This window comes from Sorex fumeus, unplaced genomic scaffold (assembly GCF_029834395.1).
Source record: "Sorex fumeus unplaced genomic scaffold, SorFum_2.1 ptg000050l, whole genome shotgun sequence".
NCBI lineage: Eukaryota > Metazoa > Chordata > Mammalia > Eulipotyphla > Soricidae > Sorex > Sorex fumeus.
In genome coordinates this window covers 19,206,197-19,228,816 of record NW_026606107.1, presented here as the reverse complement: position 1 = coordinate 19,228,816, position 22,620 = coordinate 19,206,197, and the positions used below count along the sequence as shown (strand labels likewise).

At 43.5% G+C, this 22,620-nt stretch overlaps 1 protein-coding gene across 1 annotated transcript; it reads left to right on the top strand.

Moving 5' to 3' along the window:
* The first annotated feature begins 1,364 nt into the window (after nt 1-1,364).
* FGF16 (fibroblast growth factor 16) lies at nt 1,365-11,904 on the top strand. The gene is made up of 3 exons (XM_056124209.1): nt 1,365-1,703; nt 9,888-9,991; nt 11,603-11,904. Exons 1-3 carry the CDS (start codon nt 1,430-1,432, stop codon nt 11,846-11,848), a joined length of 624 nt encoding a protein of 207 aa, XP_055980184.1. The 5' UTR covers nt 1,365-1,429; the 3' UTR covers nt 11,849-11,904.
* Nucleotides 11,905-22,620: the final 10,716 nt, after the last annotated feature.

Below are 22,620 nucleotides of genomic sequence, written 5' to 3'. Positions count from 1 at the left end.
CTGGTACTCCCTAGGCTCAGTTTCTGCAAGAGCCAGGAAATTGGATCAAGGTCGCTGGTCGTGCATATTGCAGTTCAATAGACTGGCTGGATCCTGAGCTCCAGGGCTTAGAGGGGCCCGAGGTTTCTCGTGATCAGCAGCGCTACGGGAGTCGGAACACCTGCCTCCTCAGTCTTCTTGACGCTGCCATTAGCCCTGACTACCGCCAGTTCCCGCCCCAAGTGCTGGTCTCCCTGATAGAAGATCGCTACGCTGGACCTAAAGAGGACCTAGTGAGGAAACACCTGTTTCTAACAAGTAAAGGGGGGGGGAGCCCCCAGCAGGCCTCTCATCGAACTTGCTCCCGAGAACCTTGTAAAAGCGCGCCTAGAAAGCCTTGTGTAGATCGTTTTTCAAAAAGATCGCTTTCAGTGTTTTATCCCCCACCTACTCCCTCCCAGCTGTAAAGTCCCTTTAAAAAAAGTCTTCTGTGGGGGTTCCCCCTCCTCCCAAACCCCTTAAGCGCACCACTCCCGCCTTGGTGCCTGCAGGGACCAGCACCATCTCAATCCTAAATTTTGCAGCTGCATTCGCTTCCGGATTTTTCACTTCCTCAAGTCTCCTGCCGACCTACAGGTGGGGAGTGGGGAGGAGGGTGGGGAGCAATAGAACAAAGAAACCCGGGATCCCCTATCCCAAGCCAGGCACCCCTCCTTCAGACTCAGATGAACTGAGGAAAAAGAGTGGCTCCGCAGCGCGTGTACCGGCCCCCTAGCTGGACCCTCACTCCACTTTCCCAAGACTAGGAACCCAAAGACTGTGAGCGGCGGGGACAGCCCCCGCGCAGCACACAGACCTCCACGCAACAGGCCCGAGTGGCCGTGGACGCCAACAGCCTCCCCGCACTGGGCTCCGTTATTTCATCAGCAGTTTCAGAAAAACCTGCCAAAAGCAGTTATGCCTCACTGCAATGTGTAGCTTTTTCCTGCCATTTTTTCATAATAAAAGGAGTGAAGCTTGTTCGCCCGTTCGCCCCCTCCTTCCTCCACCCCCTCCCAAAAAGAGCCAAAAGGATAGAAGTGGGGGAAGAAACCCACACGCCAATCTCCAAGGGGATGCCAGTGAGGTGTGGCTTGTATTTAAATATCCAATATGTCAATGTAAGGGGAGTGGGTATGTATATAAAGTGCCGTTGCATCCGATAGCGCTATGAGAGGCCTGGGGATGCAGAGGGGACGCGGCACTGTGACTGAGAGCAAGGTCAAGAGCGCGCTGCACCACGCTCCCTACAGCTGAGAAGTTCCTTGGACGCGAACAGACTTCGACTGCTGCTAGGCAGAGCGCGGAGCAAGCCAGCGAGCCAGGAGCACCGCCGCCGAATCGCCCGCGCCCGCTGCGGGGAACGACAGTTCGCGCCCCGTAGTCCCGGCTCAGCCCTGAGCGCCCAGCCATGGCGGAGGTGGGGGGAGTCCTTGCCTCTTTGGACTGGGATCTGCATGGCTTTTCCTCATCTCTGGGGAACGTACCCTTAGCTGACTCCCCAGGTTTCCTGAACGAGCGCCTGGGCCAGATCGAGGGGAAGCTGCAGCGCGGCTCACCCACAGACTTCGCCCACCTGAAGGGGATCCTGCGGCGGCGCCAGCTCTACTGCCGCACCGGCTTCCACCTAGAGATCTTCCCCAACGGCACGGTGCATGGCACTCGCCTCGACCACAGCCGCTTCGGTGAGGACGCGGCCGGGAGGGACTGTAGGCGAGCAAACGGCGCACTCCGCTCTCCCGCTTGGGGCCTGCGGACAGCCCCCCCACCCCCCATTCGGTGCTTTCTGAGTGCGTCGAGGGCGGAGGCCGCTGGGGCGCACCGCAGGAGGGATGCGAAAGTGCGGAGTTGAGCCGCTCGGGTGTCAGGACGCCTGGCACCCCTAGATGCTCTCGGGAGGGGCGGGGGCTCCTAGCGGTGTGACCTCGCGTTTCCCCTTGCACCCTCCCTTCCCCTAAGCCTAGGGGTGAAGGGCTGCTTCTTGGGGACCTGGGCGCTGAGCATTGGGCAAAAGCAGGTGAAACTGGGGGAAGGAGGCCGGCTGGTGAGGACGTCAGGGACCGTGGATGTAGCAGAGGACGGAGCCTCGAGAGCTGCAGGGTTGTCGAGGCCTGTTGCCTGGAGCAGGAGTCTTCAGGGCCATGGACTTGGTGGGTTCGCGGCTTGCTACCAAGTCTCTTTTGGTGGGCAGGGACTCGGCTCCTGGCACATGACTGCTTCTCAGTTCGGGGTTAGGGGGCGGGAGCTCAACAAAGCAGGCAGTGCCACAATAAGGGGTATCAGAATCTAAGAAAGCCTCTCGGTGTCCTCCCTGTAACAGAAAAAGTCTGGAGGCAACTTCTGCTGGGAGCCAACTCTGCACTCCTTGCCTCAGAGAGGAACCGGTCCTCGGTCCACTCCCTAGATAGAACTGGGCCCAGGACATAAAGCCACCAAACTCCACTCAGGATTTTCTCTGCCTGACACTCTGCAGATTGCTCAAAGGTGTCTGTTTCACAGACAACAACAGATTTCAAAGCAAATCTATTTTTCAATTCCTCCAGTAATTTGGCCATTTTTTATTTTCGGTTTTCTATTCTCCAGTTAACTATTATTCTGGTGAAGTGATAGTTACTCTTTCTAGCCCTGTTTACCTCCCAATTCCCTCTCCCTTCTCCCAAGGATCATAAGACCAAGGAAGACCCTTTCTCTCCCAAAGACAGTAAGAGATTTTACCTAGCCACAGGCAGTACACCATTCCTTTTTCTTTCCCACTCCCCCAAATCTCCCCATCCTCCTATTCCCCATGCCTTCCTAAAGCTCCTAATGTGTATCTGGAATGCACAGCAAAAAAAGTGGGAGGGGGAGCACTCAGGACTGTTGCTGGGCAAGGCAAAGTCTAGCAAACAGCTTAGGGCCAGCACTGATCTTCCTAGCTGGGAGCAAGCAGGAAACCTAATGAGGTCTATGTCATCTTGGAAAAATGCACTCACAGAGCTGGAGTACAGTAGGTTGGGTGTGGGGTGTGGGTAATGGAGGGGTTCAGGTGTCTATATAAACTTGCAGCAGGTCCTCAAAAGGGTGATAAGGTGGGGTAAGGGGAGAATATTAACTTGGCTCCCATCCCTCACTCTGTGGTCCCCTTTTGTTCCTCTTCAGAAAGAATGGGAGTTCCACCCAGGCTTTAGAGCCTGGCAGAGGCTTCCAGAAACAGCCTGAATACATTGCAGTAACTTGTTGCTGATCTATAAAAGAAAAGTCATGAAATGATGAAGAAATGTGGGATGGGGGCAATAGAAGGGGAGAAACTATGAGCTTGAGTCCCTTCGGCTACCAGTGTTAGTCTCTCTACCTAACCTCAGCCCAATACCCTACAAGCTCAGTGTAAATCAGTAAAATATTTTGGGAATAAGTGGTCTTTAATTACCACCATAAGGAGGACTGTTCTCTTCTTTCTCTCTTCCTCTCTCTCTCGGCTTGCTAAGGGGGTTATGTTTAGGGAGAAATCAAAAAAATAAAACTGGACAGAAGAGATGTTTCAACTGTTGCTGAACTGGCTACTTATTTTGGGGTTTGTCTTTTAAAAAAAACAGTGCCTGAGACCACCTCTGTATCACCTTTTTCTCTTTCCTCCTTCCCTGACTTCCCAGCAGTTTCATGTCTTTCCTGTAAAGTAAATGATAACCAGTCAAAGCTGTCTCTTTGAAACCCTCCCGACCAACTCTCAAACACACGTTTACTCTTTCTCAGTTTAGCTTTTGGCAGAGAAAGAGGTGGTGTTTGAATTTGCTAACTCTCTCCTCCCTCCACATTTCAGTTAATCAGCCAGGGTATTCAATAAATCGAAACTTTAGCATTCCACGAGTGCTTTAGCAGTCAACATTCCAGCAGGGTAAAGTAGGCCAGACTTAAGAAATAAAATATTATAGATTTCTGCTTGGGGGGAGGAGGTAGTCTCTAAAGGCCATGTAAAGTAAATAGCTATTTGTTGTAATTGGAGAGCAGGGTCCCCAAGGATTACCCTGGAATTCATGTGTTCAGAACAAGTCAGGCTGAGCCCAAGAGCAGCCCCAACTCTAAATAATAACCTGTTGGCACAGCATATACTCCCCCTCCCTCCCATTCTGTATTCAGTAGCCAGAAGTATTTCAATGTCTGCTTGGCTGAGGCATTTACATGAGGTTCACAGGAATACTGACATTCCTGAGGGGGCACCTGTGGACTTAGAATTTGGGAGCCAGACTGGAAGAGAGGCCTCCCGCCAGGTGGGATAGTGCAGGCTCCTGCAGCTGCTTTGATTTTTAAGCAATCTGATTCTTTTTGTTTGTTTGTTTGTTTGTTTGTTTGTTTGTGGGAAGGCACCACCGGTGGTACTCAGGGGTTACTCCTGGCTCTGCACTCAGTGATCACTCCTGGCGTTTCTCAGGGGACCATATAGAGCCATCAAATCTGAGATGGCCGCATGCAAGGCAAGCCCCCTACCCACTGTACTATCATTCCAGCCACAGTGATCTGATTTTTATTTAGCAAGATGCCAAGGTATCATTGCCTTATCCCCAAAAAGTCTGAAAAGATGATTCAAGGAGATCAGGAGAGATTAATTGGAACCAGATTAAATATCACAATACCAAACATTCAGCTAGATTTTTGAGCAGTGGACCCTAGGACAGATCAGTTTTGACTGAGTCCATAGGGAGAAAGGTCTAAGAAAAGTTGTCTGGAAATTGTCCAGCAAAGGTCAAAGCCTAAAGAGGACAGGTGAAGATGAGGCAGAGAAGAGGGAGATCCTGGGCCTTGAAGTGAGAGCACTGAGGATAAACTTTGTCTACTTAATACTGTGTCTCACCGCTTTACTGTTAACACCCTTCTCCAGCTGTAGCTGGGAAAATGTGAAATGGTTGCTTTCTCTCTCCCTTCATGTTGGCTGGGACTCAGAAGGCTTAGGAATATCTGTTCTCTCATCATGTACTACTGGGTTCCCACAGTTCAAATCAAGCTAATAGGAAAGTTGGAAGAGGGAAATAGTGCCCAGAGACAGCTGAGCAGGGATGGTTCCAGCTTTTAGAGACCCCTGTTATTGGACACAACCCAAGTGACTTCCTGTATGATTTGTCCTTTGGCATGAGGGTTAACAGAGAGTTGGAGTAAAAAACTGGTGACTCAAATGGCCACACCTCTTGGGTTTCATGATTTGTTCTCACAGCAGGTCTTGGATGGTGAGATCACAAACTGCTCTTTGCTTCTAAGTGATCTCAGAGTGGTCAGAGATATGAGATAATCAGAGAATGAAAGAACTAAGTTTTGAAGGTCCTGAGTAATCAGTCTAAACAGAACACTGAAGACTCCATCAGGTTGATACTTCTCAACATTTAGCACCCAGAAGTGAGTCATGACCTGATTTCTAATTTTCTTGCTATATTAGTTCCTCTTCTTTGAATATGCTTTTGTTTTTCTATAAGCCCACTCTAAAATATCATTCTTGGGGCTGAAAAGATAATGTTTAAAGTTTTTGCCTTGCATACAACAAAACATGGTTCAATCCCCAGCATCATGTATGGTCCCCTAGGCAGTAGCATGAGTGATCCCTGAATCATAAGTAAGCCCTGAGTCCCACCAGGTATAGGAACTCCCCCCACCCAAAAGGCACACACATACATAATGTTCATTGTGGTCTACCCAAGACAGAACATAGTGGGACAATCCTTTATGCCAGTTACTAGACTTCTGTCAATGCAGTCTTAGATCACCTTAGCTTTTTTCTTACTTTATATTAGTTTATCTTATTTTACATTAATAGTTTAAAAATTATTTTATATGACTAGTTTTACATTAGTTTTTAAATTTGTGCATCAGTCATACTTACCTCATGCCATAAAATCTGTTAAGCCTAAATTTTATGCCCCCACTCTAGAGATGTGCAGACTTGCACTTAATTACAATTCACAGAAACACAAAATAAAATTGCATTTTTCAGAAAATAGAAACATGACTGCCTAAAGTGGGAAGGTGGATGGAAGAAAAATGTGGGAGCAAAAAAAATAGATAAATTGGCCCTTACACAGACCAATTGTGATAGTAGACCATGAACTAAGGAAAATGATTAACTCAACTGCGCACTTGAGGCTCACTCTCCCCCAACAAAACCTCAAACAAAATGTATTGGGTAATTGGTTTGGGAACTAAAATGTTGAACTTTACATTAATTCTATCTCATTTAACTCATTTGGTATAGTCAGCCCATTTTTCCATTCTCTTAAAGTCTCTTTGGATTTTGGTTGTGTCACCCTTCCAGTTATATGTCTTTTGGAACTAAAGTAAATGCTCCCCTTCGTGTCCTCTTACAAGTCATATATTAAAGTCTTGAACAGAGTAGACCAGAAAATAGAACCTTGTGTGCAGTTAGTAAAGGGTTGGTCCATTAAACCAGTAGTTACTTTAATTTTTTCACATTTGGCAATAGATATTTTCTCTTTCCTTCCTATCACCTTTTGTTCATGTCTTTCCCCCAAACTCCTTTCTTTGTCTATAAAACTTAGTAATTGGACTCACAATAAAACTCGAAGCATTTCTATGCTGGAAGCCAAAGGTCACACTCTGAGTGTTCCATACAAAGTCAGCCTTAAGGTTTCATGCAAAGTCGACCTTACATTCTTCCAGTTACATCCCAATCGAAGAAAGATGTGCCCTGAAGCAGCTAGACTCACCCAGCAGCCTCAATCACAGGGATCTTCTGAAGTTTTCCTACTGGAGGTTTTTGCTTTTGTTTTGTTTTGTTTTCATTTTCGTTTTCATTTGTGTCTCTCTATTTTATTTTATTTTTATTAGTGATACACCATGAGGTTCACTTGTAGACTTACAAATTTTGGTGCTTGGATTTCAGTTATACGATGATCAAGTACCCATCCCTCCACCAGTGCCCATTTTCCACCACCAATGATCCCAGTATCCCTCCCACCTCCCCATCCCCCATCCCACCCCACCTCTGTTGCAGGGCATTCACTTTTGTTCTTTCTCTCCTTTTGGGTGCTGTGGTTTGCAAAAGAGGTATTAAGTGGAAATCATGTTCGGTCTATAGTCTACTTTCAGCATGCATCTCCCATCCTGGGAGGATCCTCCCAACACTCTTTACTTGGCGCTCCCTTCTCTGAGCTTCTTTTTCCCCTAGTATGTGCAGCTGGCCTCCAAGCCATGGAGTGAACCTCCTGGTAATTATCACGGCTATTCTTGGGTGTTAGTCTCCTATTTTGTTACTTTATATACTCCCCAGATGAATGCAATCTTTCTATGTTCCTCTCTTTCTGACTCATTTCACTTAGCATGATACTTTCCATGTAGTACCAATTCTATGTAAATTTCATGACTTTATCTTTTCTAAGAGCTGCATAGTACTCCATTGTGTAGATGTACCAAAGTTTCTTTAACCAGTCATCTGTTCTCTGGCATTCAGGTTTTTATTTTCCAGATTTTGGCTATTGTGAACAGTGCAGCAATGAACAAACAAGTGCAGATGTCATTTCGACCGTACTTTTTTGCCTCTCTGGGATATATACCCAGGAGTGATATTGCTGGGTCAAATGGGAGCTCAATTTCTAATTTTTTGAGAATCGTCTATGCTGTTTTCCAAAAGGGCTGAACCAGTTGGTATTCCCACCAGCAGTGAAGGAGGGTCCCTTTCTCACCACACATCCAAAAGAACAAAAGCAACCGGTGTTGGCATGGTTTTGCTTTGTTCTGAAGCCACACCTGACAGTGCTCAGGCCTTACTCCTTGTAATGCTCAAGGGACTATATGTAGTGCCCATGCAAGGGATCAAACCAGGTCTGGCTGTGTACAAGGTAAGTGACTTAACCTCTATTCTATCTCTCTGCCCCCCTTATTGAGTTTTTAAAACTTATTTCAAAATTTGCCATTTTAAAATGGGGGGGGAAGTAAGAAGTGTATGCAAGGTTATAAGGGGCAAGGGTCAGGGCTTTGGATACATCAATGGTGTAGAGGTGACGTATGTGTGTGAAACTAAACCACATTGGCTCTGAGTGAATGAGACCCAAACTACAAATTGGCTCTGAGAATGAGAACCAAACTATAATAGTTAATATTAAAATTTCATCTGTTAAGAAGGAAAACTGGGTCAGGGGAAGGGAAGCGGGGAACATTGGTGGAGGGAGGTTGACACTTATGGCAGGATTGTTGTTGCAACATCATATACCTGAAAATCCAGCATGGACACAATTGTAAATAATGGTACCTAAATAAAAATTTTATTTAAAAAATTAATTAAATATCACTTTATTTTGAGTGAACTTTAAGGAATCAGTCTCACTATATATGTGTGTGTATATATATTATACAGAGTATTATTACCATTACAATTGCATTCTTGGACTAACAAAGAACCAGATATGAGTTCATTTCATGCCTGTTAACTATATCAGGTTTTGGGCTGTATGTTGAAAACATGGCTAGAGCTGGAGCGATATTACAGTGGGTAGGGTATTTGCCTTGCACGCAGTCGATCCGGATTAGACTCCCAGCATCACATATGGTCCCCCGAGCACTGCCAGGAGTAATTCCTGAGTGCAAAGCCAGAAGTAACCCCTATGCATCGCTGGATGTGATCCAAAAAGAAAAAGAAAAAAGAAATAAAAGAAACAGCTGTTTCACTTAATACCTACAATGCAAACCACAACATCCTAAAGGAGAGAGAGAGTAAAAGGAATTTTGTCTGCCACAGGTGGGGGGGGATGGGAAGGGGGTGATGGGAGGGATATTGGGAACATTGGTGGTGGAGAATGGGCACTGGTGGAGAGACGGGTACTCGAACATTGTATGGTTGAAATGTAAGAACAAAAGTGTATAGATCTGTAACTGTATCTCTTATGATTCAATTAAAAAATTTAAAAAAAAGAAAACATGGCTAGAGACCAGAATACCAAAGAAAACTCAAGTTCACCATTATTTCTGTGCCCTTATGATAGGGGTGCTATTTTAGAACAAAATTGTAACGTATTCAGAATCACCAGGATTTCAGTTTGAGCTTCTTTATCCCCTCTTGTTTATTTCTTTTTTTTTCCTCTTGCTGCTAGACAACTGAAACTTTTTTCAAATTCTCACCTCTAACCTTGTCAGTGAGAGGGATAATTCTGAATTTCTTCCCATTCCCTTAAGGTTGCAACATCTAAAATCAGCGTCAAGTCCAATGCTACCTGCCAACTTTTTGCCATAGAAAAACATAAAAGTCTAAAGGGGAAATGACAAGCTTGTCAGCAGTGTGTGGGGTGGGGTTTCGGGGGGTCGGGAGGGAGGCTTACTGGCTGAGAGCATTTTTTAGGAGATAGATCTCACCAGGCCAAGTTTTGCCTCCTGCCACAAGCAGGAGGAACAAACTTAGTGAGTAGCCTGTGTGGCTTTTGTTAGAGTCAGCTGCAGAGAGTTGACAGCCTCATGTGGCTTTAAGGGCACGGGAGCTCAAAAGATACAAAACAAGTTCAGCTTGGAGAACAATAAAGCAATGAATGCTGTGTGCTCTGGATAGAAAGGATGTAACTTTGGGGAGATACAGAACTGGCATTCAATGATATTTAATTTTACCTTGCCCTTATGGAGCTTTTGTAGCCAAAACCAGGTGAAGGCCTCTTCCTAGTGATATACCTGAGTGTTGAGTAGAGACAGATTGTTTCCCCTATTTTACTTAGAGAACTGAGACAGAGTCAGTGACTTTTCCAGTATTCCATTCTTAACTGAAAACAATGGCTTTACCAGGTAATTTACCAAAGGCACATAAGGTCTATCTCCAGCTGGAGATAGATGACTGGGTGATCAAATCACCTGCACAGCTTCCCCTTAGTTTGATGACAGTAATGAAAATGACATTCACTTTATTTTTCCTTCAGGGATCCTGGAATTTATCAGCCTGGCTGTGGGGTTAATAAGCATTCGAGGAGTGGATTCTGGCCTATACTTAGGAATGAACGAGCGAGGAGAGCTCTATGGGTCGGTAAGTTTAAGGTTTTCTTTCATCATAGGATATTACCACCAGTGTTTGGAATACCTAAGGCAAAAGTAGAATAACATTTATTTAGTATTGGAAAGTACTTTTGCCAGTTGCACAAGATTAGTGTCTTCTAGCCACATCTTGGATGCCCAGGAACTTGCCATGTAACACTTTTAGCTCCCAGAAAAACAAGATTTTCTGTATTCCATTTGCTTTTGCCTTTTCCATTAGCTTTCCAGTTAGTCTGATACTAAGAGGAATCTGTACTGGTTTGTCAGTGGCAATGTTTGGGGCAATAACCATCCCAAGGAGCTCTCACCAAGGAAAGTTTTAACACTTGCCCAGACGAGTCACAGGCTATCTGACAAGAAAACAGGCACTGGTTGGGGAGGAGTGATAAGACTGTGGGTAGGTCACACAGCGAACCCTGGTTTGATCTCTTGCATGGGCACTACATATGGTGCCTTGAGCATCTCTAGGAATAAGCCCTGAACACAGTCAGGTATGTCCAAAAGGAAGAAAAAAAACAGGCAAGTGTAATAACTGGCCTTCACATTGAGGGGTTTTATTTCCCTTTTTGACCCACATCTAGCAGTGCTCTGGGTCATGGTACTTGGGGAAACTTGTGGTGCCAGGGATTGAACCTGTGACTCCCGCACACAAAGCACATGCTCTAGTCCTTTGAGCTATCTCCCTGGCCCTACACTAAGGATTCTAAGATTAACAACATAGTCCCTGATTTCCAGATTGCTTCAGCTGAATTCCAAGGGCCAAATGAAATAAACCAATGAAGAATGAGGGTTCCAGGGTCTGTTGACAGTCCTAAGTTCCCAGCTAGGACTGGGCAGGCTGCAGTGCATGTTCTCTATTCTGGAAGCTAGCCCGGAGCTAGGGAATGGTGAGTGATTTTGCTGACCTTAACCCTTTCGGGGTATCCCAATTCCTGGCTTTGACTTTTGAGTCACATAGCATGCTTGTACCCCATGAAATCAGAGCACATTTTTTTCTGACACCTAAGAGATAGGCCTGTCCCCAGCACTCAGTATCGTCAACCCCAGCAAGTAGTATGGCGTCCAGATTAAGTGTGAGAAGGGACAGAGGCAAGAGACCTAGGAGCTGCCAGCTTGAAGTAGCTAGATTGGGGGAACTTTTCAAGGAGATCTTTTCTGAGCTTCCCCTCTGACAGGCCTGAGATCCTTCATTAGGCAAGATCACAGCTCACCTCCCATGGAGCTTTATATAGAACAGGCCTTTGCCTGTCAGTTGACATGGTTGACTGTAATCTCAATGGATTTGAACATCATTAGCCCTAAGTAGGGGGAAGCACAAGGGTGTCAGGGGGGCATTGGGAGGCCAGAGCAGAAATTCTTGAGCCTGAAGGGCCAGGTAAGGCCATATCCCCTAGTCTCCTGCCTTCAAAATACATCTCACCTAAAACATGTTTGTGTCTTCTGAAAGAGGATGAAGGGAATACAGATATTGTCAGTAAAACTGGCAGATACAACTGAAATTTTCTCATTGAAATATGCTGTGCTATTTCAGAGTTTCTCCGCTAGTAGCTGGGATGGGAGAAATTCATATAATGGGCTCTGCTTTATTTTCTCACCCTCACAGAAGAAACTCACACATGAATGTGTTTTCCGGGAACAGTTTGAAGAAAACTGGTACAACACCTATGCTTCCACCTTGTACAAACACACGGATTCGGAGAGACAATATTATGTGGCCCTGAATAAAGACGGCTCACCCCGAGAGGGATACAGGACTAAACGACATCAGAAATTTACTCACTTTTTGCCCAGGCCAGTAGATCCTTCTAAGTTACCTGCCATGTCCAGGGACTTCTTCCGCTATAGGTAACGAACCCCTAGTGTAACCCCTGTGACCCATGTACTGCGGGGCAATGACTGTCTTTACAAGCACCATACTCATAGCTTTGTCTATCAATTTAGATAACTGAGAAGCACTTACTGTTCAAACCAGCTGTTACTCCTGTTCAAAGTGTATATCAGAGTTGGGTTATTTTGGGGAGGGATATGGGGGGAGGGGCGTGCTAAAGGGAATCTTGTATATACTTCTTACTTTACTCATCTTATTTCCTCGGAGGTGGCATGAGAAGGAATAGCCCCCCTGCCAAAGGCCTGGGATGTCTTGCCGCACAATCTACCCAAATACTTTGACAATGGGTAAATGAAAGACCAAAGAATCTGCCATAGATGCTACCTAAAGAGCTTTGGGAAAGTCTCTTTCAAACAATTCTTGAGGCTACAGCCCTGCTGCAAGTCATATCTGCATTGGCTCTGCAGATTTCTCATCTGTCCTGACATGCAGTTTTCCTGCCATTGGAAGTGAGATATGGGTTTGTTGTAAGGAAACAACATTAAAGTGTAAGCATGGATACTGTGCATAAGGACAAACTATTTATGAAATGTATATGCTATTTATTTTATATATTTATTTATTTCAAAATAATTTTATTTTTCAAGAGATGTTATGACTGGATTTTCATCAGAAAGAATAAGGTCCTACTGAAACAGGATAAATGAGTCACTAAAGTCTTCTAATGGCAATAAAATTGTCTTTATACTGTAAACACTGGCTAATTCTATTGATGTGTACATTTTTTATGTAGGAGTACTGCTATTTATTCAGCCACTGATTAGCTGGTTGAATTGGGCACGAACTCCACCTTACTTTTTTTCATAATTTTATTTTTTCTTCTTATATTTATTTATTGAATCACTGTGGGAAAAGTTACAAAGCTTTCAGGTTTAAGTCTCGGTCATACCATGATCAAACACCTTTCTCTTCACTCATTTTTCACCACCAAGAACCACAATATACACCCCCTCCCACCCCTCCCAATGCCTGTGAGGCAGATGATTTCTACTTAACTCTTCTCTACATTGATTATATTCATTATTTCGACAAAAGATGCACCATTATTGTTTAGAATTCCCCCCCCAACAATCAGAATTGCTGAAAAGGTATTGTGAAATACTTTGTTTTCTATAGGTGGTTATGAGAATTATATAATGTTGCGTGGCCACAATAGTGGGCACGCGATTTTGGATTTCTGCAAAGAGCCAGATAATTACGAGATTGGTTTCTGTGCATCTGGTGCCAGAGAGCCACTCGTGGGGGCCAACTCGTGCCCTCAGTAGGGTGTGAAGGATGAGCCGGTACCGCCCCCCCCCTTCCCATGAGACTGCAGTTGCCCCGTCACCATCAGTTCATACCTGGCTTTCCTATAAGCTCTGAGGCAGCAGGCAGCCTGCTGCTGGAGGGGAAAAAGGCAGAAGGGAGCAACACCCTTTCCCTCCCAGGGAGGCATGGCGCCGTAGTTTAATGCATGGTCCATTCACTTTTCTGCCGCAAGCTGCTGGGCTCTGGATTAAAAGCTGGCAAAAGCTGCTGGGCTTTTGCCTGTGGAACCATGGCCGTGCTGAAGAGCCGCTCATGTGGGGCAACTCGCGATCTCGATAGGGCGTGATGGACAAGCCGGTACCGCCCCCCCTTCCCATGAGACTGCAGTTGCCCCGTCACCACCAGCTCATATCTGGCTTTCCAATAAGTTCTGAGGCGGCGGCCACCTTGCTGCTGGGAGGGGGGAGGGTTGATGCGTACATTTAACAGGGTTGAGGGGTGGTTAGCTTCTTTATCTTCAACTACAGCTTTATCATATTGCCTAGGATGGATGACTCATCATCCATAAGGTAAATATTATCTAAAGTCCAATTTTTTTTGGTTCTAGTGAACCAAAGCTTCAGGAAAACTTGGCCCATCAGCTCTTATTGAAGCTCCCATTTGTGATAAGAACTGGGCATAAAAAACCCTCCTTATGGCCCAAAGCCTGAAAATCAGGAGCCCTAATTGTGACCTCTAATTTTAGATATGAAGATGAAAATTAACATCAGTAAAGAGACTGATTATTTAAACCATACAACTTCCTTTGTGGAGGTGTTTTCCCACTCTTTTTTTAACTCCCCACACCCCACCCCCTTTCTATTTTTCTCCTAGAGTGTTCTGGGAAGCTGTCAGTATAACCTTCTGATGTAGTAGTTCTTAGAGTATATGGTTTCAGCATCCTCACCTGGGAACTTGTTAGAAATGTAAATTATCAGGCTTTAACCTGGATCTGTCAAATCAAACTCTGGGGGAGAGAATAGGGGCAACAAATCTTTGTATTATAAATCTTCTGTGGTATTCCTATACAGGGGATTCCATTTCTAAAGGAATAGTTGGTTTTTAAAAATTCTTTTTGAGAGGGCTGGAGAGATGGTATAGGAGGGAAGGTGTTTGCTTGCATGCTGCTGACTATAGCCCAATCCTTGCTACCAAATGTGGTCCCCTGAGCACTGCCAATAGTCACTCCTGAGCACAGAGTGAGGAGTAGCCCCTGAGTGTGCTAAGTGTGGCCCCCGAACCACAATAAATAAAATTATTTTCCAGTTAAATGTATTATAAGTAAAGTTTTAAGATAATTTATAAAACAAAAGTATAATGGTTCTTATTGAGGTCGAGGTGGCACATCTGGAGTTCCCTCTTCCTCAAGAGCCCCTGAGGTAGATTGGTTAAATTCCTTGTCTCTTGATTGATGTTTACTGAGGTTGCAAATTGCATTATTTATATCTTGTATTTTTGGTTTTGGGTCACACCCAGCAGTGCTCAAGTCGTACTCCTGACTCTACACTCAGTTATCTCTCTTGAGAGTGCTTGAGGAACCATATTTGGTGCCAGGGATTGAACCCATGATGGCTACATGCAAGACAAATGCCCTACCCACTGTACTGTAACTCGGACCCATGAAGTTATTTATATTTCAAGGTGAATTCTGTTAGAAAATAATCAAAGGACTAAAACTTCTATTGAGTAGTCAGGTACAGTGAAGGACTATTGGAGGGAAAAGTGGAAGAGACTGTGAAAGGACTATGTAAGTTTGGGATTTGGGTTAGTCCTTCCTTCCTAGTGCTCCTCTGTCAAATTGTGCAGGCAGCCATTACTTTTCCAACTGATTGTAAGAATGGGTGAAGCTAGGTAGATCTTAATTAGGAAATATTAGGTAGAAGCTCACTTAAAAATCAAAACTAAAATATCTATATAAGGAGTCAAGAATATAGCAGGATGATAATGTGTTTGCCTTGCGTGTATGAAGGCCTGAGATTTATCCTCAGTATAGAGAAAATAAGAAAAAATATATGAATAAAAAGCCAGTGCTTTTTATAGAAGTCTACCACAGGTTATCTAAATCTAAGTATCCAAGAGAGAAACCACACAGATGAAAATATATACTTGAGATAGGATATAGACTGTGACTAAAGTAGCATATTGTGTTAGTGAGATAGTACATCAGGTAAGACTCAGCAACACAGGTTGAATCCCTGGCACTGAATATGATCCTGTGAATACCACCAGGTGTGATCCCAAGTAACAATCCAAGAGTAAGAACTGAGCACCACCAACTGTTGTCCAAAGCCCTCTACAAAAGAAGTTACTACATTGCATGGTGTATATAACCACAGACTAGAATGCTCAGCAATGGAACCAACAAAAAAGAGATATCAGAGGACTAGGGTGAGGAGGGGGAAATTTTCTGGAAGGAGTAATACCTACAGTAGAAAACCAACATGATTTGAGGGAGTGACAAACAGATATTTGGTGGCAATATCTGTTTCAGGATATCTAGGCAGCTCTGGGAGAAGGGTAAATAATTAGCAACAATTTTATTATCACATTTTAAGGGTAATAAATCACAACATTTTTATTATCACATATTTAATAAATGTCACATTTATTTACTTAGGTTATAGTTCTGGGGATCAAACTCAGGATTTCACACACATAAGGCAAGTATTCTACCACTGAGCTTCTTCCCTAGCCCCTATCAATCATATCATTTAAAATTAAAATTTTGCCTACCTTGTTTATGTTAAGCTACTTATTTTTTCACAGCAACAAATACTGATGTGCGTGAGATATGCACATTTTTAATCCATAGGATTAAAGCTCTGTTTTAATCTATAAGACGCTAGTACTGCCTTGACAATGTGTCTTGCTAGTGTCATTCTAGTGAGGCATTTGCCATAGGAACCATACTACTAGAGAAAATTTACAAGGAAAATGCCACTGTAACTAGAAAAAGGAAAGACTCCAAATTCTAGAGACAGTTTTTATCTTTTTCAATTATGGTGCAAGAAGAGGGTTAAAGTCTAGAAGAATGAGTACAAGATCCCTAGGGAAGACTGCATAGAGTAAAACAAGTAAGACACTTATCTTGAATATGCACCAGACATGGGTTCAATCCCTGATTCTCAACATCATGTATTGTTCCCCAACCCACCACCAAAAGTTGTTCCTCACTGCAGACAGGGCCAGAAGCAAGCTGTGAGCACTGTGGTGCGTGATCCTAAAACCAACCCCCATGAAAAACCCAGGGTGTGGGGGCAATTTATTAGGGAGGCACTCTTAGAATTGAACTTTGAGAAATAACAATGAGTGAAATGTAGGGCAAGAAGATATCAATGGGCAGCTATTCTCATTTTCAAACATATCAATTCTGGAAATGAAACTGTAAACTGGATGACTTAGTCCCATTACAGCAACTGACAGCTGATTGACACCATATCCCCAAAACACTAAAGAAAAGGATTTTGTTCCAACTTAAAGATAATTTTAGAATATGTTCCAGATCTCTGGTTTTGAATGAAAACGTGCACAGAGACTATTTCTGATTTATCTTTTCATATCCCCTCCTCAGTGCTTAGGAAGCTCCTGGAATAAAGCACTTAGAAAATGTTTGTTGAATAAATAGATTGTTGAAAACACAAATGAGCAACTTAGTGATCAAAAAGTAGACACTTTCAGCAAATGTATACCTATGATACAAATGTTGAATTAGAAAGAAACGCATTATATTAGCAATCACATAAGCTGTTGCTCTGAATGTACTTGTGGGGTCAATGACAAACTCAAACTGCATCTTGGGAAAGAGAGTGAGTTTCCAGTTGGTTTCTCTCTTAGTTGTGTAATTGAATGTGGGTTTTTTTTAATTGGCAGCAGTGAAAGGTTTCTAAATGTACAACCAAAAATTAATTCAAACACAACAGAACACTAAATCTGAGATGTTTCTGGTAGTATTTGATTGTGTTACATTTTCTTCAGTAAAAGGAAGTCCCCAAATGGAAAGTTTAAGCTGTTCTGGGATAGGCAACTCAGTAGCAAGACTCTCACATTACTTAGAGAGGTAGGATAGATGCTAGATTTTATTTTTTTATTTATTTTTTTTAATAATTTATTTATTTATTGAATCACTGTGGGAAAAGTTACAGAGCTTTCAGGTTTAGTTCTCAGTCATGTATATACCAAACACATTTGCCTTTACCAATACTCATTTTTAGCCCCGAACCCCAATAGACCCCCACCTCCCACCCCTCCCAATTCTTGTGAGGCAGATGAGTTCTAGTTAATACTCTATATACTTTGACTAGATAGATTATTTCGATAGAAGATGCACAATTATTGTTTAGAGTTTACGACCCACCCCCCACAATCAGACATGCTGAAACAGCGTTGTGAAATGATTTGCTTTCTACAACTTGGTTTAAGAATAAAATGAGGTCGCGCGGCCGCAATAGCGGCCGCGCGGTTTTGAATTTCTGCTATTTTACTTATTGACCCTGGAAGAATTTCTATTAAAAGTTAGCTAGTTAAGAGATTGGTTTCTGTGCCCTGGAGTCGTGGCCGTGCCGGAGAGCCGCTCGTGGGGGGCAGCTGGCGACCTCGGTGGGGCGTGGGGGACGGCCCACAAAGCCCCCCTTCCCATGAGGTCCCCGCCGCTCCCCCAAGCCCGGCTCAAACCTGCTTTCCACAAGGCTCCCGTGCGGCCGCCATCTTTCTTTCCAGAGAGGAGCGGGCGGGCCGGTCAACGCCCCTTCCCCTCCGGGCAGGCTTGGTGGCGCGTTTTAACACAAGTCCATTTGCTTTTCTGCTCCAAGCGGCTGGTTCTCTGTGCTAAGTCCTTGTGCCTCCGGGGGCCGTGGCCGTGCCGGAGAGCCGCTCGTGGGGGGCAGCTGGCGACCTTGGTGGGGCGTGGGGGACGGCCCACAAAGCCCCCCTTCCCATGAGGTCCCCGCCGCTCCCCCAAGCCCGGCTCAAACCTGCTTTCCACAAGGCTCCCGTGCGGCCGCCATCTTTCTTAGATGCTAGATTTTAAAAGGCAGAATATGACATTAGTTTACGAGCTGTATATTCCATGGGAACTCTAGATTTATCCTGATCACCAACTGTGTTCTGACAAATAATATGTGAGACCTGGAAGTGCTACCCAACCACTCTTCCAGGCCAAGAATAACAGCGTAGGCCAGAGGCCACAAATCTGAGCTTCAAGAGGTCCTCAATGGTACAGAGAAGGGCCTCTGCACCTGAACTCCACAAATAGTATGTAAAGTTTTTATATATACATTTAATCTTTCATTGATTCTCAAAGGGTCCTCCAAAGTGTTAGGTACAATAGAAGTTTCTACAGCATCAAAGCAGCTAGTATAAAACTGGTGACCAGGTTGGAGAGAGAGCTCAAAAAATGCAGTACATTCCTGGGACGCACTCTCCCTGGGTTCAATCCCTAGTACTGCATGTCCTCCAAAGCACTACAAGGCATTGCCTTGAAGTGGCCTCCGAAAGCCTGCTTGCCACTGTGAGCTTTTATGAAAACCCTGACACTCAAAGATATAGACTTTACAAGACTTTACATCAACGATGTAGACTTTACAAGTGAAAAATTTGGTTACTCTCAGCTTCAAATTGGGCAGTAGGGGTGTGGGTGGTAGTGAGAGGAGTTAGAATAGTGCTCAATGATTCTGTTTTTTTCTTATTGACATATAACTTGGTTTAAGATACTGTTAACTTTTATGCTGGAGGTGTATGATGTTTCTGCATCACACTTACCACCAAAGTGCCAGTAGCCCTTCATCTGCTCAGTGATTTGAAACAAAGCTAAACCCTAGCCAGCCACAATAGCAGTTCTGAGAGCAAGAGTTCTCCTTTCTCTCCAAAACCACCCTTCTTTTCACCTCCCTGTAGTGCTCAATATTGCTCAGTTCAAAAAGCAACCTGAAGGCCAGAGCAATAGTACAGTAGGTAGGGCATTTGTCTTGCATGGGGCTGACCTGGGTTTGTTCCTTGGCATCCCATATTGTCCCGCAATCATGGCCAGGAGTAATTCCTGAGTACAAAGCCAGGAGTAACCCCTGAGCATTGCTGGGTATGGCCCAGAAAACAACAAAAAAAGCAACTAGAGACTGAACCCTTTAGGAACAGACACAAAGGAGATTATCAGAACCATCAGGCAGATTCCCTCCCCAATTAAACCTAATCATGCAAATGAGGGCTTTATAAACCTAAGTTTATCTTAATTTCAAGTCACTGTAGTACTCACCCACCCTGGTGTCAGAAATCCTTGCAACTCATAAGGTTATGCCAACGTGGTTTAAGTTGCCCAGAGTTCAAGCCTAACCTTTGTTCTGAAGAGGTTGAATCTTAGGGACTGCTTATAGTCCCTAAGCAGGATCTTGAGTAGTTTGAACTACATTGACATTCACCAGCATTTCAAAAACCGAGATCTGTTGATGAGAGATGGGGGAATCTCAGGAGGAAAGGAGCAGAGAAAAGATAAGTGCTTTTATGGAAGAACTTTTTCACCCTCAGTCATCTAACTCCCTTATTCAGCAAGAAGGATCAGAATTCGATTTAGTTTCTCCTTAGAGCTCCCTCTATTTTCAGAAAATGGATGACCTTTCTAACATGTCTCTCTATGGCCAGAATGATAGTACAGTGGTTAAGGCATTTGTCTTGCACGTTGCCAATAAGGGCTCCATCCTAGGCCCCATATAGGGTTCACTGAGACTTCCAGGAGAGAGAACTGAGCTCAGTCCATGAGTAAGTCCTGAGCACTGCCAGATGTGGCCCAAAATTCAATAAAAATAAATAAATAAATCTAATAGGCCTTTATATACAAGGGGTCTGGTAGCAATTGCAAACTCTATTGTCAGCCTTCAATAGTCTCTTTCCATTCTTCCATCACAATATAGATTGTGTTTGCTTTCTGAATTTATTTCCAGTTCCCAGACAAGGTATGTTATCATTGGCAGTGGAGCAAAGCACATACAGATAATATATTTTCAGGTCCTGGAGTCAGACCAACTTTATTGCACACCCAGATTCTTTTCTATCCTAACTTGATACTGAAGAGATTCAATTAATTCATTCAACAACTTTTTATTTAGTGTATGTCACAGTTTCAAAGCTATAATAGTTAATAGAATATAGTTTCTCTTATGATACATTATAATCTGGAAGAGAGATATAAAAAAGTAAAACTATATATTGTAACAACTGCTGTATAGAATGAGTGCAAGGTGCTATAAGAGTATGACGAGTCTATTAGCTTATTGATCCAGAAAACATTACCTATTTAGGCAGTTAGAAAGGAGTTTCTTGGAAACATGATGCTGGTGCTCAGGGTGAGACCTGAAGGATAAAAAGAGTTAACTTAGTTGAGAATAGGAATAAATTTTAAGAGGAAACAGGAATATTGTGGAGAGAAGAAGTTAATTATCAAAAAGCAATACTAAAGTAATACAGCTGTATTATAGTAACCCAGTGTCCTCAGCTATACGTCAGCAGTGATCATTGTACCTGTTGCCAAGGGCTGTTACTCTCAAGATTAAATAAGAGACTGTATGGGTAGTATGAAGTGCTTATCAGAGTAACTAGTGTAGAGTAAGCACTCAATAAATGGTATCTATTGCTATTAACCTTAGATCATTATCAATAGTAGTATAAATTTGAAAACGTGTCATTTCCTTCGTTCCGCCGAATGTATGATTCAGTTTTCTTTTTTAGGTCACACCAGGGGGCTAGCAAAGGGTACTCCTGGATCTGTGCTGAGACCATGCCTGGCCCTGGGCTCAAGGGTCACATGTGGCAGTGCTCGGTGAGGACCATTTGTGGTAGCAGGATTCAGATCATTGTTACAGCTACAGCCTCACATTTGAGGCAAGCACCTTAACCTCTGTATTATCTCTCCAGTCTTCTGTGGTTTTATAAAGCATAGGTATGAGAAAGCAAGATGACTCATAGGACAGAGAGGCCATACAAATGCCGACCTTTTACTAAAAACAAATTTGGAGAACACACACTTGAAAACTACATTTTCTACTGTACCTGGTATGGAACATCCAGTGAAATCTCTCAGCTCTCTCTCAAATTCCATTTCATTTGTAATTTAGCAATGCATTCTAAGATCCCTAGGATCCTCCCTTCTTCAGACTTCCATAAATACACCATACACAAGGCAATGTACACTGGATCTTATAACCAAAATTTCCAACTATAGTCATCCATATCACTGGTTCTCACAATTTTTGATCGGAAAAACTCTTACACGGTTAAAAATTAAGTACCTAAATGATATTTTATGTGGTTATAGCTTTTATAGACACTTTTCCATCATCACTACAAAACCTTCATCAAATACTGAATTAAATACTGAATTCTGCCTGAGTACAACTGAAAAAGACACTGCAGAGTTCAGTGATTGTCCCAGGAGAGGAACCCCTCTGTGAAACAACCAGCAGTCCTCTAGGAATTAAAAGCTAAGGAATTAAACAGAGCAGCTGAGAGAGAAGGTGGGGAAGAGATGAGAGAGAGGGGGACTGAGAGAGAGAGCATAGAGGTGGAACAAAGTCTAACAGCCTATGAGAGATTTCTAAGATTTTAAAGTCTGTTAAAGGGAGCAGGTGTTTCTAACCAAAAACATGGCACTCCAACCTTACAAATCTACTCTACTCTTACAGCTTAATTCTGCAGCAAGGCACAAGATAGTCATGGGCCTAAGCCCTCTAAGCCTTGCCAGGAGATTCCATCTATGATCCATCTTTGAATAAGATAAAACCAGAGGGCAAATCTTGCCATCCCAAGCCATGAGCTGAACAGTGGGGACCCACTAACTTCTTTTTTTCTTAAAAATTTTTTCTACTGAATCACTTTAAGATACACAGTTACAAAGTTGTTCTTGATTGAGTTTCAGTCGTACTATGTTCCAACACCCATCCCTTCACCAGTGTACATTTCCCTCCAACAATGTTCCCTGTTTTTCCTTCACCCACCCCCAGCCTTCCTCTATGGCAGACACTTTTCTTTTCTTTGTCCTAGTTTTCCTTTTAGGCACTATGGTTTGCAATACTCTTACTGAAAGGGTATCATACATTTCACTTTACCTCCTTTCAGCAACAAGTTCTTGTATAAAGTGCTCATTTTGAAATATCATTCTCATACGGTTCCTTCTCTGTCCAAACTTCACCCCACACACACACACATTCTAGCAACTTTGTAACTAGTCCTACCACAGACCAGTTCTCTGGGCCCTCATTTCTATTGTCTTTGGGTATTATTCTCATACCTTTTTTATAATCCCCAATTGAGTGCAATCTTTCTATGTCTGTCCCTCTCCCTTTTACTCACTTCATTCAGCATGATATTCTACATGTCCCTCCATGCATAAGCAAATTTCATAACTTCGTTTTTTCTAAAGGCTGCATTCTATCCATTGTGTAGAATTATCATAGTTTCTTTAT

Coding starts and splice junctions, on each gene's coding strand:
- FGF16 (XM_056124209.1), top strand. CDS start 1,430: ATGGCGGAGGTGGGGGGAGTCCTTGCCTCTTTGGACTGGGATCTGCAT. Junction 1,704..9,887: donor CCTCGACCACAGCCGCTTCG/GTGAGGACGCGG, acceptor TTTTTCCTTCAG/GGATCCTGGAATTTATCAGC. Junction 9,992..11,602: donor GAGGAGAGCTCTATGGGTCG/GTAAGTTTAAGG, acceptor TCACCCTCACAG/AAGAAACTCACACATGAATG.